General features: G+C 50.2%; 2 protein-coding genes across 3 annotated transcripts in view; one reads left to right on the top strand and one right to left on the bottom strand.

Annotated features, from left to right (window-relative positions):
- Positions 1-387: 387 nt before the first annotated feature.
- On the top strand, positions 388-1,345 carry Gfra4 (GDNF family receptor alpha 4; the record flags this gene model as incomplete). Its single annotated transcript, XM_013512301.1, is given in 2 exon segments — positions 388-476; positions 902-1,345. Coding segments are annotated over 2 exon segments (290 nt in total), but the record flags the coding sequence as incomplete, so codon positions are not given.
- Positions 1,346-8,572: 7,227 nt separating this feature from the next.
- Atrn (attractin) overlaps positions 8,573-17,660 on the bottom strand; it is a 164,321-nt gene continuing 155,233 nt past the window's right edge. For both annotated transcript variants that reach the window (XM_005380794.2, XM_005380795.2), the window contains 2 exons: positions 15,588-15,702; positions 8,573-12,946 (listed from right to left, as the gene is read on the bottom strand). In XM_005380794.2, coding sequence (XP_005380851.1) covers positions 12,822-12,946; positions 15,588-15,702 — 240 coding nt within the window. In that variant the 3' untranslated portion in view covers positions 8,573-12,821. The remainder of the gene's footprint in view (positions 12,947-15,587; positions 15,703-17,660) is intronic.

Raw genomic sequence — 17,660 nt, 5'->3', positions numbered from 1 at the left:
GTACTCCCTGTCCTGGTTCTCCAGGAATGGGAACAGGGACCACCGGCTCTGAGGCTGTGTACATAGCTCACACCAAACCCACAGAGACTGCTTGCTGCTGCTGTCACTCAGCTCCTAGCTTCAGTCAAGATATGCCTGGTTGTAACAAGTCAAGCCTGAACCACGTAGCAGGACCCTGTCTCAACCCCTGCCCTCCCCCCCCCCCCCAGAGCTGTACAGTTTGTGAGTCACTCAGCGCAGTGCTCCTCGTTTTGCTATCGCTGGACATGCATTTCCTGGCCCAGAAGCCATTCCTTGCAGATGCCAGGGACCTCAGTTTGTCAGCACAGAGCTAGGCCCTGTGTAAGAGTTTTCCAGCCAGATTTCCTGTGGGCTTTTACTCCATAGATGGTGCCATACAGACCTTTGATAGGTGGTTTGGAATCCTGCAAGTCCAGCTGGACCCTCCCCGGGACCCTGGACACAACCTCCCGCAGGTAGGTGCAGGGCAGGGTGGTGAACTAGCAGTTCCTGGAGTTTCCTCCCACAGCTTCCAATGTCAGGAGGGCGGGGTGGAGGCCAGTGTGTCTGGGAAGGGAGCGCACGCAGTGCCAGGCTGCTGCCTCAAGTCCTCACTCTATTCCCACCCCCAGGTGTCCTCTGTGGCTAGGCCCCTGGAGGGGGGCTCCCTGCTGTCCATACTCCCTGTCCTGGTTCTCCAACCCCTGCTGTGACAGGATGGCAGACCTCAGACAGCACAGCCAGCTGCCCACACTGCCTGCTGTGAAGGGCCCAGATCGCCCTCCCAACTGCCTTTGTAGGTCTGGCTGCCTGTGCGCCTGTCCCTTGGAGCGAGGCTGGGAGGCTAGGGGCTGGATCGAAGAGCCTCTGGTTTCCCATTCGGTGGGAATTTTGGTTGCAGGTCCCTTTCTTCAGACTTGAGACAGTTGGAGTCTCTGACCAGGTAGGACAGGAGAGGGTACGCTTTGGAGCTGAGGCCTCATTGGTGCCGCTGATCTCAGAGACCATCTGGACTCTTAGGACTCTAGGAAACCACCTCTGCCCACAAGGAGATAACACTAAGGAATGCATCAGAATGGAATTACAGACACAACTGCACTAGCAGCTACCGCAGCCTTTCAGGGCACCCTGGGAGCTCGGTGTTACCCACTGCAGATCCACCTGCACCACAGGGACAGTGTGGCTCAGTGCTTCCTGTCCACAGTGTGCTGCTGGGTGGACACCACCTGGATGAATGAGAGTCCGGTCCCTGTCCTGTCCTACCTTGATGGGCCTGTTTTCCCCCATGGTTTAGCCCTAGCACTAGGAATAGCACACCACGCTCAATAAACCCTCATGCACTGAACCCTTGTTCTGTCGTATGTGTCTGGGGGAGCTGGAAGATCGGGACGTGCCACATGGTGTGCTCTGCTGTCCTACGTGAGCTCAGATGGCCCCAGAACCTCTCAGGGTTCCATTTTCTCCCCTATAGATGCCAAAATAAATCAACTCTCAGATCCTTATGGGAGAGGATTTCTTGGTTTTTGCTTCTTTCTCTGCTAGTTTTCAGATAGAAAAAACTACATTTCCCAGGCCATGTAATGCACACTAGCTGATGTGATCCTGGACAAAGTTAAATTGCCATTCTGGGGGCTGAAGATGTAGCCCAGGGGTAAAGAATTTCCCTAGCATGCATGAGGCCCCGGTTTCCATCTCCAACATTGGAATAAATATAAGCAAACAGCAAAAGTAACTAACAGCTGTGTGGAGTTTGGGAAGAGTGTAGAATGCCGGGGCCCAAGTACTAAGCCTCTGCCTGCTTGCTTCCTCCTGGACAGCATGGAGACTCCTGATACAGCTTTCCGCTGTGCCCTTCTCCGGGGAATCACTGTCCAGAAATGCCTTGTAGGGTCCACTCTGCTGCCAAGGTGACTGCAGCCCAGGACTGACTGAGGCGGGCAGGGGTATAAGGGCCTCGCCTGCCTCCCTCGGGGTGTGTTATAGCTTGTGTCTAGATGTCACCCAAACCCTCATGCAGTCATAGGTGGGGCTTTGTCAGAGGTGGCTGAATCTAGAGTGTAGGACTGATTGATGGTGCAATGCTAGGATTAAGGGTGGGTGATTGCTAGATCAGTCCACTGATTGTTTTAGCACCGCCTTAATCCCAGTAGCCTGGATACAATATAAGGGCAAAAAGAGGCTTGTCTTGTCCTTTGCTTGCTTTGCTATCTTATGCTTGCCGTGAACTTTTCTCTGCAATTCCCCTCTGTCATGCTATCCTGCTTTGGAGCCAGCCAGTTATGAACTGAAACCTCTACAAACTGTGAGCTAAATAAACCTTTCCTCCTTTAACTTTGGATGTTGAGTATTTTGTCTCAGCAACAACGAAAGTGATTTAAGACAGGGTGGCATAATCCTGGTTGCCATTCAGGTTCCAGAGGCAGTGGAGACAGCCTGCGCTCCAGCTCATTCACCCCCAGCTCAGCCCCAGCCCCTGCCCAGCCACCTCCCTCACCTACAGTTTCTGGAGAACCTGACCCAAGAGACAGGGATTAGCCACAGACCACCAGGACTCAGGCCGGGGCTGTTCTGATGGGAACAGGAACCACCAGCTCTGAGACTGCGAACATAGCTCACACCGAACCCACAGAGACTGCTTGCTGCTGCTGTCACTCAGCTCCTAGCTTCAGTCAAGATTTGCCTGGTTGTAACAAGTCAAACCAGCTTGAGTACATACCCAAGCAGCCTGGGCTTCAGGCAGAGCTGTCTCCGGGGTTCCAGTAATGCTGTCCATACTGGTTCTCCCAGAAGCTTCCTTCTGAAGCTATGCATGTCCTCACTGAGGGCTGGGGAAGATGCTACCTGTCCTTTTGGCAGAGAGAGGCACCTGTCTCCCAGCACTCATGGGTCCTGCTGGGCTCAGCATGGGTTACTGGCCTCTCCCTGTGGGCTGGGAGTGGTACTGGCTTACCATAGTCACCCGGAATGGGAGCAACAAATTCCAAAAGAAAAAGGTGTTGGGCCAAGCATAGTGACACACACCTGTAATCCTAGCTGCTCAGGAGGCTAGGACAGGAGGATCACAAGGCCAGCCTGTTTCAAGACCTTATCTCAAAACAAAAAGGGCTGAGATGTAACTCAGCGGTAGAATGCTTGCCTAGCATGAGTGAGGCCGGGTTCAACCCCCAGGGCCACAAAAACAAACAAACATGTTAGCAGAGAGAGGCCAAGTCTATCTGTTCTCACTTCACGGAAATGGAATATCTCCTTCACCTCCCCATGCGTGAGAGTGGACACTGCGTGGGTTGGGGAGCAGGGGTCGTGTTGGGGGATGCAGGGCAGTGAAAGCCTCACTCTGCCCTGCTCGCCCACAGTCCCAGTGGCTGGCAGCTCAGATGCAGGTTAAATGTCAGCTAAATGATCCTTACATGAGAGCATGTTTGACTTTGGTCTGTTTTCAACTCAGATAAAAGTAAAATGTAAGGATTCTTAAAAAGTGGAAATGATTTAAAATAAACACAGAATTTTGGATGGAAAAACACCAGCATATCCCTTGTAAACAACAGATGATGTGAACAGAACCTACCTGAAATGATGAGATTGTTCCGTGGCTGCTGTCCCAAAGGCAGTCTGCATCCGAATCCCTGGAACCTGCAGTGTTACCATTTAAGTGGCAAAGATAGCATCACCTTACATGGTAAAAGGCAGGGCTAGATTCGGATCTTGACAGGAGGGCAAGCTCTGGGGTTCCCCAGGGGTCCTGAATGCAATCACCTGTCTCCTTTTAAGAGCGATGCAGGGAGAGAGAGGGAGACCACACCCAGAGGACAGGGCTATGTGAAGACAGCAGAGATTGCAGCCATCACCCAGGGACTGTTGGGAGCCACTAGGATGGAAGGGAGTGTGGCCTAGCCAGGACTTCACAGTCAGACCTCTGGCCTCCAGAACTGTGAGAATAAACTGTTGTTTAATTCATTACAGCAGCCCCAGGAAACTAGTTGAGCTGCCTCGGGTTGTTAGGGTTTGGTTTCTGTTCCTGCTACCTAAAAGGTCCTGGTTGTGCACAGTGGTGAATGTGGTCAGATCTCTCAAGGCTGGGTCCACCTGTGCACCCAAGACACATCTATCTGGGTGTCGGCCTCTGTCCTACCAGGCAGCGGTGACTGTCATGTACACACTGGGATTGCAGACCTGGCCCTGGGCTGACTGCACCCTGTGGCTGGGTCTCTGTTACCTGTTGCCAGTGTGGATTTCCTGGCTGGCAGGTGGCCAGGGGAGAGGCAGAAAGGCAGGTGCTGGGCTGGAAGTGTTATGGATTTATTGTTGGAAACTTCACGGCTCATGAATGCCTTGCGAGCTGACAGCCCAGCGTTTAGGGACAAAGCTGATGTGGACACAGCTCACTGCCCACTTCCCCACGTGAGTCAGGCTGGGCTCACAGAACCTGCTGGCAAACACTGGCTGGTGAACTTCCCAAAGTCCAGGGACAGCGGCTGTGCAAGGCTTCCAGAGTGGTGCCCAGCAGGCCAGCAGCTCGACAGGAAGTCCGGCATACTAGGAAAGCAGGTGGGCACACGGTCCCACCTTGCTGGGCTGAGGCCTGTGAAGGCCAGGGTTGAAGGAAGTTTTGTGACAGCGCTCTGCTAGAGGTGCCTCCCAACACTCACTGAGCCTGCAGCCCGAGGCCGATGATACAGAGGGAAAAATGAGTTCCCACACTAATGAATAAAATACACACCCAGGTGTGATCACAGCTACTCAGGAGGCTGAGGCAGTAGTATTAAAAAAAGTTCAAGCCCACTAGGCAAATTAGCAAGACCCTATCTTAAAATTTTTTAAAAAATTTGTTATGTTTTCAGAAGATTTTTTGAGACAGGGTCTCACTATGTAGTTCAGGCTGGTCTTGGGCTTGCTGTATAATCCAAGTTGGCCTTGAACTGCCAGTGATCCTCCTGTGTCAGCCTCCCAAGTGCTGGGATTATTATGGTATGTGCCACCATGCCTGGCAAAAAAATGTTTCAAGGACTGGGAATGTAGCTCAGGGGTAGAGCCCTTACCTACCATGTGTGAGGCCCTGGGTTTAATCCCTAGTACTACAAATAGATTAAGTTAAATATACAAACTCAAGAGACAGGCATTAAACAAATGGGAAGCAAAGACTTACAGATGGGCCCAGCTGCAGAGCTGAGACTAGGTCTTTTCAGCATTCCACACAGTCTCTGAGGGCAGCTGTCAAGTCTTTTCTTGTGCTGGGGACACCAGGTAGAGGGGACTCCTTACCAGGCATGCTGCAGTCACCTACAGAGTCACAGGCTGTCTGTTCAGAAGGGACCCACAGAACCATGGGGTTGGAGACTCAATGCTAGGAATGACATTACTGCTGGTGAAAGAAATTTCCAAACCGATGACCGGCTTGTGGTAAACCTTTCAAGAAAACAAACTTTAGTCTTCCTTTGATTTAAATGGTAGTTGAATTTCTGAAAAACTGATCATATATTAAACCAGCTCAAATACTTTGTTTATAATATGGTTAAGTTCCATGCTAGAATGATTAGAAACAGACTTTTTTTTTCATCTAGACAGATAGCATGGAGACACCTGAAAGTTGGGTGGGATGCAGGTCAGTTCCTCGCTGGGTAGACTGGTCTCACACATCACAGGGTGTCTACCTTCATGCCCACCGCCAAACCACAGCCACACCGCCACCAGTGCATAGGCAAACTTGCCACCTAGGCCCCAGATGTCCCCTGGAGGTAGTCTTGTGCCCACTGAGAACTACTGCCCAACGTGTCCCACCCCACTCATTTAATCGCTGCTGTTCAGCCTGCTTTGCTCCAGCCAGCACACCTGGTCACCTTTAGGATCTCGCAGGCACGCTGCTGCCTCGGCTTCTGTCCTGCTGCCAGTTTGGCACGCTCCGCTCTCCTTTCAGCTCTCTGCTCTGCGGTCACCTCATCAGAATGGCTTTCCCCAGCAACACTGTAAGTAACAATCCCCCAGCACTTCCTACCCAACGCGACTTTTCCCTCTCCTCGAATTTACCATCTGACATTTTATGTATACTGCCTCCCACACTAGGCTGTAAACTCCTCAAGGACAAGAAATTTTATGTTTTCCTCCCTGTAAAACTTCTGGTTCCTTCACAATGCCTGGCCCTGTTTTGCTCAAGAAAAAAACTGTTGAACGGCCAGATGAGTAAATCTAGAGGGATGATAATTAACTCACTTAGGTAAGGTAAGAAAAGATAGCTATTTCCCACACCTTTGGTCTACAGTGCTCTGTTCCACAAAGTCACCTGGGACCCCAGGTCCTTTGACTCTGTTCCAATACCATCTTCCTTCCGCATGAGCGGAGAAGGTTAATGCATGGTGGAGACACATTCTTCACAGCCTTGACAAGGCCGTGACACACTACTGGTGAGGACTGGTCACCTGTCTCCATCCAGATGCCAGGGTCCGTGCAGGACAGGTGGAGCTGGGGACTCAGGAGGAGGAAATGGTGTGCTGAGCACCTAGCGTCTGTGACACAGTTGTTATCTTGGTCACAAAACCCACTCAACATGAAGCACAGGCATCCTCTCCTAGTACAGGTCCCACCACATCCAGATCTCCAGGCAATGCTCTGCATTAACAGCTGACCCTCCCCACCCCCAACAGGCAGGGTGAGGTGGGGTGAGGTGCCCTCACGAATCCTCTGGTGCAGGCAGGATGGTGGCTGGTACACAGCAATTACTGGTTTTCAAATCCTGCGGGCCTGCCCTAGGCGGGAGGTCCTTGCCAAGCCTGGTTCTGTCGTCTGGACACAGCTTTCACGACTCTTCTTGCCAGAGGGTGGCTGTAAGGCTCAAACCCAAGGCCTTGCAATGCTAGGCAAGTGCTGTACTTCTGAGCTACATCCCAGGCCAAATTCATTACACCCTTTGTTGTTTCCCAGGCAGGCATAATTGCACTCTTGGTTCTTTCCTGGACAGTTCCATGTCGGCTTTATTATTTGCTTCCTCTACACGGTGCCCTGAGGTTACCAGCTCAGTGGGGAGATCACTGCCTCCCACAAGGCCCAGTCACTGTTTAGGTCTCACAGGCCTGGGTTGCTCACCAGAATCCCCTGATGTTTGGAGGGTAGAAGCAGTTGGCTTTCCTTCACTGCAAGGCCCTGGACTAGGACTCTCCATCCCTTTTACTTCCTGCTTGTAAACCGGCTGACTTTTTTCTAGATTTCAAATTTCTTGTGATGCTTTGGCCAAAGCAGCAATAACAAAACATGCCACATTGTTGTTTCCAGCTTTCTCCCTCAGGCTGAAATTCAGTAGGCATGTGATTTGTTTTCCAAGTTACCCAACATGGAAGCCTTCCCAGATGTTTTGCCATTGCTTGCAGGGACCTTGTGTTCCTCCTGTCTGTTTCCTCACTGCCCTCCACCTGCTGCTAAGCCAAGGCCAAGTCTTCTAGGTTTGGGTTACAGGTGCATCGCACTTCAAGGCACTGATCTGCATATCAGTGAGAAAAGTGACCTGTTGTAACAAGGGCTCTAATCTCAGGGAAAGATTGCCTGCCTGTGACACAGAGCTCAGTCCAGCACTTGCTCCTCTGGTGGTTTGCATCTAAGTGGTGACTCAGGGACCCACTTTCCTGCTGACATCTTGAACATGTGGTCCCCAGGCAGAGTCCTACACAGGAGCATCTCAGCACCAAGTCTGGAACTGGTGTTATCACTTTTTTCAGACATTTTATGACCGTGACCCTGTCTGCTCCCACCCTACCTGGCCGGAGGGCTGGGAACTATTGACCTCCGTGTCTCACAGCGTCTCTGGCACCCATCTGTCCTTTCTCCCACCTTTGATGGCCTTATCCCTCTGAGCACTGGGAGTCTACTGCATACCAGGGCACTGAAATGAACTGCCTGGACCGCTCCTGAAGGCAGGAGCCAAAGAAAGTGGGGCTGAGTGTGCAGAAGGCCTTCAGAAGAGGCTGTGTGAATGGAGATATCCTCATCCAAACCTCAGGCCAAGACCAATGCTGTGACTACACGGGAATGCTCCAGAGTGCTAGGGCTGAGGCCAAGCAGAGCAGGTCGGGGACAGACCCAGAAAGAGGCCTGATGGCCACAACCAAGGTGGGAAGGTCCTTGAAACTCGTGAGGAGGGTGGCGGGCACTGTCACCAGTTTCCGACAGGATGAAAACCCGGCACGGTCAGTGTGTGTTCACCAAACCTGCTAGATGTTACTGCCACAGATCCAGTGGCTTGGAAAACCTGGAGACACTGGGGAGCCTAGAAGGAGACGGAGAAAGAGCGGCAACTGCAGACAGCAGCGTGGTGAGGCCCGGTACAGTGCATCCCCTCCCCGCCCGGTCAGAGCTCTCTGTGGGTGCAGGCTCCTGCGGGACAACCGGACTTCGGCACTTCCGCCCCATCTGCCCAGTGCTGCTGAGTTCCACCCTGACAGGCCTCTGGGCAGCTTTACTTCCTCATCTTCCTGACCGCCAAGGGCTTCCCAGGGCAGTCTGCAAACTGGTAATATCTTAAATAGTCTTTTCCTTTTTTTAAGGTTCCAATGACCAATATTAAAATTGGGCACTCAGAACAAAAACCACATTTTTATCAGATCTACTTTTATTTCAGAAGGAAGTTTGTATTATAGTATTTACTTCTGTTTATATACAGGTGCTTCACATTTGTGTTTAAAATGCACAGACCTCCCTTAATTCTCTTGTTCCTGCTTAAATTAGCTGTTATTTTACAATACAAAAAATACCAAAAAATTGCAGTCCTAAATGTATGTATAACACCCACAATCCCAGCAATGAAATAGTTTACAATACTTACTCCATATTTACATGAGTGCAATAGATGCTAAATTATACATATTAACAAACTAAGCTTAAACCCAAACAAAAACAAACAAAATGAACAATGTAAATAACTATAAAACAAAAACGTTTCCAGAGCCAGAATTAGTTCAACGAAACAGGCTTCACTAGTGTTCAGAATGTTTTGTGCACAGATTCATTCACTGAGCCGATTCCATTATTGCCTTTGGAAGAGAAGCTGCCAGTTTCCCTCTGCACTCCAGAGCGCACCCTGCAAGTGGATGGCGAGCTCCCGCGGCTGGGCTCCACCGGGGCGAGATCTCCACCGGCAAAGCTGCACGGTAGGAGACTGTTCTACAGGGTAAAGCCAGGGCCCTGGCTGTGGATGTCTGCGGGCCTAGGGCAGCCAGGGCACACTCCATGGCCAGGAGGCTTTCCTGGTTCTGCCCTCAGGCTGGCCAGGTCTCAGAAACCAACCCAAGGAAAGCTCTCCTGGAATAACAGGGCTGTGAGGCATTTAGAATTTCCTGTAATTCTAAAGAGCTACTTTTTCCATCTCCATGATTGCCCTAGAATTAGCTTAGGTTAGTAAGTGTTCAGTAAATATTTATCGAACGAACGAACGGATGAATTCATGGAATGGGTGACTGAGGGGTATTCGTGAAAGTAACACCATCTATCTTCCTGAGGAAGTGAATCACCTCCCCATCCCCACCTGCTCTCCTCTGCTGAAGGAGCAAGATGGAGCCACAATCTTTTCCTACCCACAGCACTGTCTTCTTTGCCTCCTGGCGCATCTTCAGTCTTGCACCTGAAGCATTCCAGCATTGTCCTGTTACTGACTGTCTTCCTCCAGGTCAGTGCTCGAGGAGTAGGGGTGGCCTGCTCTCTCTGCACCCCTTTCTCACCTTTCCAGGTGACCCTCGCCAGACCTCCCCAGGCCACAGGGAGGGGCAGGAGGTGCAGGATGCTGCGCTGTGAGAACTCCCTGGGAAATGGAGCTGTTCATGAACAAGCCTCCACCTTCCGGCCCCAGTTTTCAGTATAAAAGACAATGGTGCTCAGAAATGGTCATTACAAATTTAGTGAAAGCCACAACAAAATGCAGCCTAGAGAATCCGTTTTGGGAGTCTGACTTCCACAAGTTATAGCCTTTGAATTTAAAGACCAGAGAAACAGCTTTCACATCGATGGGACTAGTCAACCCTTGCGCCCAAGAGTCCTGAGGGTCACCAGGTTGCCAAGGAGCATGCTGAGTGCCAGCAGCGACAGAGACTCCTGCTTCCAGAGCTGCCTCAAGCACTACCTGGAATACAGCCTCACTGCCCAAGTCATTGTAGCTCCTGACAGACAAGTCCTGTTTGGAGCTATCTAGCAGGCACCAGGTACAGCCGACCATGTCAGTGGCCCGGTTCTTGGTTTCGTTGTGAGCTGAGACAGGATGTCCCAAGACGTGGATACCCAGTATATGGCACAGAAACATTAGGTGAAACTCAGATGTCGTTACGTTTAATAAAAATACATTATGCTATTTTTCTGATTTATGTACACGCCAAATACCTGAACATTCTGGACACTACTGTATAGTTATATACAAGTGCAAGGTCAATGTTTCCGTGAGTATTTTATATACAGGCTCTCCTGTGACATGCAAAGTCACCAGCGTCGACGCACTCCCTCTTGGTAACTGGCTCTAGCCGTGCTTGTCTTCCTCCCTCCATGCCCTTCTTCTGGCCTCTGCCTGGAGGAAGCTGTTTGCTGTTGGCTGCAAAGGAGAAGCAGGTGGATTCAGCTGTTTCTCCACAGCTGGAGGAAGTGAAACTTCACTTGCTTTTTCCTTCCTTTTAAAATAAACATCTATTAGAAAAAAGAAAAAAACATGAGCTGGCTGGGGGTCACGGTGCTGTTATTTCAAGGCATGGGACAAACACGGGGAAGAGACTTCTTTGGCCAAGGAAATTTGGTCCTTTGAACAAGGAGGATCTTCCTTGTAGGAGGACAAGTCCTGTGGCATCCCTTTCTTCACCTAGAGGCTTCCCGGTGATCACAGGGTGAAGGGCCAGGTACTGTGGGTGCCATGTTCTGTAGGGGTGTGGGGAGCTCCTGACAGGGTCTTTTCTAGAATTGTCTGCTCTTTAAGAGTGATGTGAAAACCAAGTTTTTGAGAGGCAAGTCTCACAGCAGAGGTTTTTTACGCATCAGTGTTTTATGGTTCGACTTCCTTGGAAACATCTTTCCAGAAGCATCTTCACAGGAGTGGGCTTAGTGTTGGGTTGGAGATAATACCTCCTCTCTAGGCACTGCATTTAAAGGTGAAATGCCGTGGTTTCTGCTCTTTTGAGCGTTAATTTCTCCAAATTCAGACTTGAACACTGCTGTCCAGGGGTCCATCCCAATCAGGCGATGCCAGAGAATTGCAGGTTTTGAAGCGCAAGAGATCATGGGAGGCTGCTGCATAATGCCGGGTACAGAGCACCATAAATGGGGAAATGCGACACCCAGACAGCGCCCTGTGGGAGGAGAGCAGGGCACTGTCCTAGCCCTCTTAGATTTGGTCATCTTCCGTTTGGCAGCGTGTTCCCTCCTGCCCATTTTCTCACGTACTTTTCACCCCTACCTGTGTTCCCTGCCCTCCTCAGTCACAAGCGCAGTTTGGGAGGTCAGGTGGGCAGAGCCCTGCCTGGGGAGAAGGGGCAGACAGGTCCAGGTCCTTCTCCAGGCTCTGGGCAGGTGCTGCCCGACAGCAGGGTGCTGTCTCCCTCTTGGCGTCTACTCCACGCCCAGCTGAGGACGGCTCCAGGTTCAGAGCAGGCTATAGAACACAGAGCCGCTCTTTGGCTCAGATGTCCCAAGCACACTCAGTGCTCGATTCTGCCCACAGGAGTCACACGATGTGAAAGAGTCCTTTCCTCTGCGGTGCCCTGCGGGAGCAGCCCAGAGGGCTAATCAAACATCAGGACTAGACTGACACCAGGTGGGGGCAGGTGGCACACGGGGACCGCAATTTCTTGACAGTGTCCTTTTTGAGCACAATAAAAACAGGTACATTCACAGTTAGTCCATTTCTGCTTTCCTCAGTCCCTGCCGCTAGGTCAAACGTTCCTTGGGGTGAGAAAATTCTTTCCTGGCTGGAAATTAGATTTTAGAAAAAGAGCAGACTGCCAATGGTAGCTATCTAAATTTTACAAGAATGTAGGAATGCAATTATGTAAAAACTTAGGCTCACTAACTTTCCAATTGCTAGATCTATTTAAAGTCTAGGCACTTAGTGTGTGTGTATGTGTGTGTGCGTGCTTGTGTGTCTGAATGAGAGAGAGAGGGAGAGAGAGAGAGGAAGAGAGGAAGAGCAGAAGAGAAAATTTCAAATGGATTAAGACTAAATTTAAGTTGCTATAGAAAACACCTATTACATCCATTTACATTCTACATAACACTGCTGACCTTGACATTTCATACAGCCCCCTTCTATCCTAGTTTGACACAATTCAAGAGAGATGGACCATTATTAATTCTCAACTAGAAAAAAACTACTTCCTGGAAGAAAGATAATCTGCTGAAATTGTGCAAACGTAAACAGCACATCTTTTAAAAAGATCGCAGGCTTCAGATGAAAACAAGTGAATTCATCTGAGTAGCTTGTAAAAGACCACACTGAAGAACAACAGAAGATGGTCTACTTGCGACCCATCTTTCTGGTTTGCAGTTGAGATAGTCCCGAGGACAGTTTCCACAAGCGAACCCGGGCGTTGCTCCTCACTCTTTTGCTAGCGCCACGCTGGCCTCCTCCACAACAAGCGGACCATCCCTGGACCTGAAGAGAAATTATTTCCTATGCGAAAGTAAAAGGTTAGATGCTGGACACGGATGGGAGAAACCATCAAAGAAAGTCTGTGATCATGCAGATGAGTTGGGTGCTTCGAGGGTTTCCAGTTTTCTGCCCGCATGGCACTGCTGCGTCCCTGCCCGTGCCGTCCCCCGCTGGCGGCTCTGCTGGGCACGTGCCCGTGTGCGCGGGAGAGTCCCTGGCCCCAGGGTCAAATGCAGGTGCCAGGCTGTGCAGGAGGCTGCTGCTTCCGGTTTCTCACTGCTCCTGACTTCTCTTTGTACACTACTGGCATCTGCTGAGAAATGTCCACCAGGGCACTGGCTACAGCGAGACCTTGGGGGAACACACAAGGGGGGACATGTCAAGGAGCAGCCTGTTTTTGTTTTTCAATAATTTTATTTTTTTTGCATTTTCATGGTGCAAAATTTTAAGAAAGTACACAGTGAAGAGTCTAACCTTAACTGTGCACGTTCCCCCTCGTTTCCCACCTCATCTGAGGAAATCTCTTCATTAGTTTCATATTCTTCCAGGGCTTATTTGTACAAATGCACCTACACATCCTCCCTCCCCACCAACACAGAAGGTGTAGCCTGCTTGTCAGCAGATGTCTGCCTGGTGGTGGGAATGTGGAACAAGACTGTAGCTGTGCCCTAAGTGTGCCCTTTCTCCTGCGTGCCTCCAAAAGGGTAGCAAGAAAGCCAGGCATGGTGGTGCATGACTGTTATCCCAGTACTCATGAGGCTGAGGCAGGAGGATCAGTGTGAGTTTGAGGCTAGCCTGGGCTTCGCAGTGAGACACTGACTTAAAAAAAAAAAAAAAGTGGCAAAAACGCTGCACGCTTTAGCATGAACTTCAGATTTGTCCACACCACTCCTTTGGCATGAGTTAGTTTTTATATCCACACTGTGGTATAGGGCAGCGCAGACTCTGGACCAGGCTTTGGAACAAACAAGATTTTTTAACTCTCCTGTCTCAGGTGTGTATTTGTAAAATGAGCATGTTAACCACACAGAGCCAGTCAATGAGTGAATTTCTCAACCTTTTACTCTCAATCCTCCTCCCCTAGGGACTAGGGTCCCCTTTTCTTTCCCTATTGTAGTACTGTAATGAACCCGGTGTTCATTGGGCAGGGCAAAGTCCTAGGGAAGCTAGATCCCCTGACACTGCAGAGGTGGCCAGCCTGGGTGCAGAGCCCCGCTGAGGCTGCCCTCAGGGGTTGTCATTGCTACCCCCAGCCCCCGCCTGTCAAATCCGGGAGAGGGAAGATGGCTCTTACGTGCCTGGTTTAATGGTTGGCACAGTAGAGAATCCATGCCAGTGATAAGGATTATGGCAAGGACAGAGTCATGTTCTGGGAATTCAGAAAAGGGCACCAATTGTGTGTGTGTGTGTCTCGGGTGTGGCTCAGTAGTAGAACACTTGCCCATGCCCTCCCCCCACCCCGCCAAATAAAGTTTCTGGATGTGGTGGCATACATCTTTAATCCTAGCTACTCAGGAAGGTGAGACAGGATTCCCAAGCTCAAGGCCAGCCTGGGCAAGTCAGAGACACCCTGTCTCAAAATTCAAAGGGCTGGGAGGTAGCTCAGTGGTGAAGTGTTTGCCTGTATGTACAAGCCCCTCTGTCTGACCCCTGGTAGCACAAAACCAAAGAAATGTTTGCATAAAATAGGGGGTGTGGAAGGGTGGGCAAGAACGACCTCACTGTTGGGATGGGCCTCGAGCAGTGGGCAGGGCTTCAGCAGGAGTTCCGGGCAGTGGGGCGTAGCAGGTGTGCTGCCACCAGGCACCTTGCTCCCGGGAGCACCAGCCAGTGTTTGCAAAGCCAGGTGGTGGCAGGAGACCCCTTCTACACCTGAGTGCCAAGTCATGAGCCATACCGTCCTCAGCACTGGCAAGGCTGAGTCAGGGACTCCACTGCTAGGGATCCTGAGGTGAAGTGGACAATGAATCTTGACCCCACCATGCCTAGGTTGCCCCTGGGAGGACACCACAGATCCCTGCCACTGGGTAAGCTGAACCAGAAGCCCTTCTGAGGGGACATGCAGCTCAGGGCTGGACATCCTGGGCATCCCCTCCCCTCACACTCTAGGTCATCTTTGGCGAAGGCCACCCTGAGCTTCAGGATCTCTGGTTGTGGAGGCCGTCTGACACAGTTGTGCTGCTTGAAGCATCCTTACAGAGTACTTCACGATGAATCAAGGTCTTTCCAGAACTGTGTGCCATAGTGCCTCTGTGTTCCAAGTAAGAGAGTGTTTATGCAAATCACGACTCATGTACTTGACGGAAATGTGTACAAACATTGGTACAGTACTATGTAGTAGGCTGTAAAAATGCTAATGACAGTTATATGAAAAAGGAAGAATAAAAATTAGATCTATATAGGCATTCCAACTAAACTGCTGGCAAAGGCTAGGAAAAAAACAGAGTAATAAAAATTGTGAGTGTTAGCATAGCAGACTTGTGGTTGAATTTTCAGAAATGTCCTTTATGACATAAAAATGCTTGTCTGGGATTTCTATTTAAAACAGAGTGAAAAGGCAAAAAAAAAAAAAATTCCCCAAAACAAAAAAAAGGAGTGGGGCTAGAAACACTAGTGTGAGTATCACTACCTTGAAGGGACAGTGAGTGACAAGCCAGGGAACGGAGATGACAGGAGGGCAGCCAAGATTCAGGACTCAACACAAAATAAGACAGCCTGGGGGTGGGGCAGAGCCAGAGGGGTCTGAAGCGCCCCCTACCTGAGAGGCTGAGGACGCCAGCCAGGCCCAGTGAGGAAGACTGGGCTTCTCCAGGGAAGTGGGAATGGTGATCTCAGGAATCGTTTTTGAAATGTAAGTAACGGTGGCATTATATGATATAATCCCTGCCATGACGCGAGGGAGGCACTATTCAATCTCACCAGTCCACCCTGTTCTCTGCGAAGGCGAACCTTCCAAGTCCTGGCTCCCTCACAGCCTCTCCCCCCGACTTACCTGACTGTCCGGGAGGAGGGATTCCGCCCAGGCCTCTCGGAAGCCTCACAAACACAGAGAGGACAGCAGCTTTGTTGCCAAAACACGGCTCCAGGGCAATGGGCTTGGGAACGGTCTGTGGAAGAAAAGAATTACCTAAGGTGGTGTTCCTCCAACTCTCATGGGGCCAGACACATCCTGCTCACTGGTGCTTACAAGGACCACAGTTTGAGGTGCACAGAACAAACACTAGTTTTTAACATGCACCATGAGAAGGATGGGGTGCTTGCCGCCTTCCCCAGGGCTCCCCACATTTACCGTCCCTGAGGGCAGCCTGAACTGTTGGGAAGGTGATGTCCAGGTAGCTTCATCTGGGCTCTGTACTTTTTTTTTTTTGAAACAAGGTTTTGCTCTGTAGTTCAGGCTGGCCCTAAACTCTCTATGTAGTCCAGGCTATCCTCCTGCCTCAGCCTCCTGGGTTCTGGGATTATAGGCATGTACCACCACACCCAGCTTGGGCTCTGCATTTTTACTTAACTTGAAATCCTAACTCACATTTGTAAGTCACAGACAGGCAGTGCATATTTGACAGATTTGCCAGAGTTCTGCATGCCTGGCTCACACCAGATCTTGGGATTATGGAAACTTTTGTGAATTCAAGCTTATTTCATCAGTCTGCAGGCACTAAGTAGACAGGCTCCCCGGACAAAAGAGCTTGGAAGAAGTGGACAGTTCCTCATGTACTCCTTGGGTGCACTTGGCTCTGGAAAATATGTCCTTGTTTTCTACTGCAGCCTTCAGACGTGATGTATAAAGACGCCTCCTGTGCAGGGTTCTGCTGCCATGCAGCAGACTCGTTGTTTACACAACAGCCCTCTATCGTCTTGACAGTCCCACAGAGCAGAAGCGAATGCAGCCCCGTGAGCCTCTCTGCTTAAGAGACTCAGGCCTCATCATGTCCACGTCAGGTCTGGACAGTGCTCAGCCTCCCTCACGTGGGTCTGTAAGGCTGGAGTCAAATTGTTGGCTGGGCTGTGCTCTTCTTCAGGGGCCGGGGGAAGGATCTGTTTTAAAACTCTTCCTGGTTGTGGGAGGAGCCAGCTCCTCGCAGATGGATGGAGGGTGGACACCCCCATTTCCTTGCTGTAGTCAGGAGCTGCTCTCCTCTGCTAGAGGCTGCCTAGCTCCTCCTCGCGTGGCTCTCTCCCTCCACGATCTCCCCGTCTGGCTTCCTCTTCTGCCACCAGCCAAAGGCACTGCTATGAAGGGAATTTTATTACATCTGCCACATCTCTTCATAGTGCCCAGGGTGGGTTTGACTGAATAACCAGGAGACAGGAATTGAGTGCCACCATTAGGGTTCTACTACCATTAATCACAAATACGTCATCAATTTCTTCAATCCGATTGAAAAAATCATCTCTAGTACTACTCTGCTGTGGTACAGGGAACCAACCAGATGGGTGAAATGACAGTGGTGGAAATTCAGTTATTAGGCAACTGAAAGAATCTGGGTGAAGCCAGCCACAGTGATGCTTGCCTGTAATCCCAGCACTGTGGGAGGCAGAGGCAGGAAGACCTGGGCAAGTGCCACCTGGGCAACTTAGTGACTTAGGTAGACCCTCTCTCAAAACGATAAATAAAAAGGGCTGGGGTGTAGCTCAATGGTACAGTGCTCCTGGGTTGGATCCACAGGCCTGCCAGCTAATCAATTAATTACACTAAGAAACTTCAGGCTGTTTATAGAAGATATTTAAAACATAAGAATATAAAAACATAAACCATGAAAATACAGGTACAATGGTACCTTGGTTCACTAATGCTTTGGTTTGGCAAAATTTTGTTTTTATTTGCAAACTCTGAATTGGATGACAAACACAATTGCCGTCATCTTTCCCACACAAACACAAATGTTGATGTCTTTTCCAAAATCATAGAACAAATTAAGTATCAGTGTATAACCTTGATGTCAAAATCTGACAAAGTGCTGGGCACGGTGGCACACACCTGTAATCCCAGCACTTAGGAGGCTGAGGCAGGAGGATCATTGCGAATTTGAGACCAGCCTGGGCTACAAAGTGAGCTCAAGGCCAG

The sequence above is a fragment of the Chinchilla lanigera genome, unplaced genomic scaffold (assembly GCF_000276665.1).
Source record: "Chinchilla lanigera isolate Chin_1 unplaced genomic scaffold, ChiLan1.0 scaffold00014, whole genome shotgun sequence".
NCBI lineage: Eukaryota > Metazoa > Chordata > Mammalia > Rodentia > Chinchillidae > Chinchilla > Chinchilla lanigera.
The sequence above is the reverse complement of the archived record's forward strand: the minus strand, read 5'-3'. Positions and strand labels throughout refer to the sequence as shown.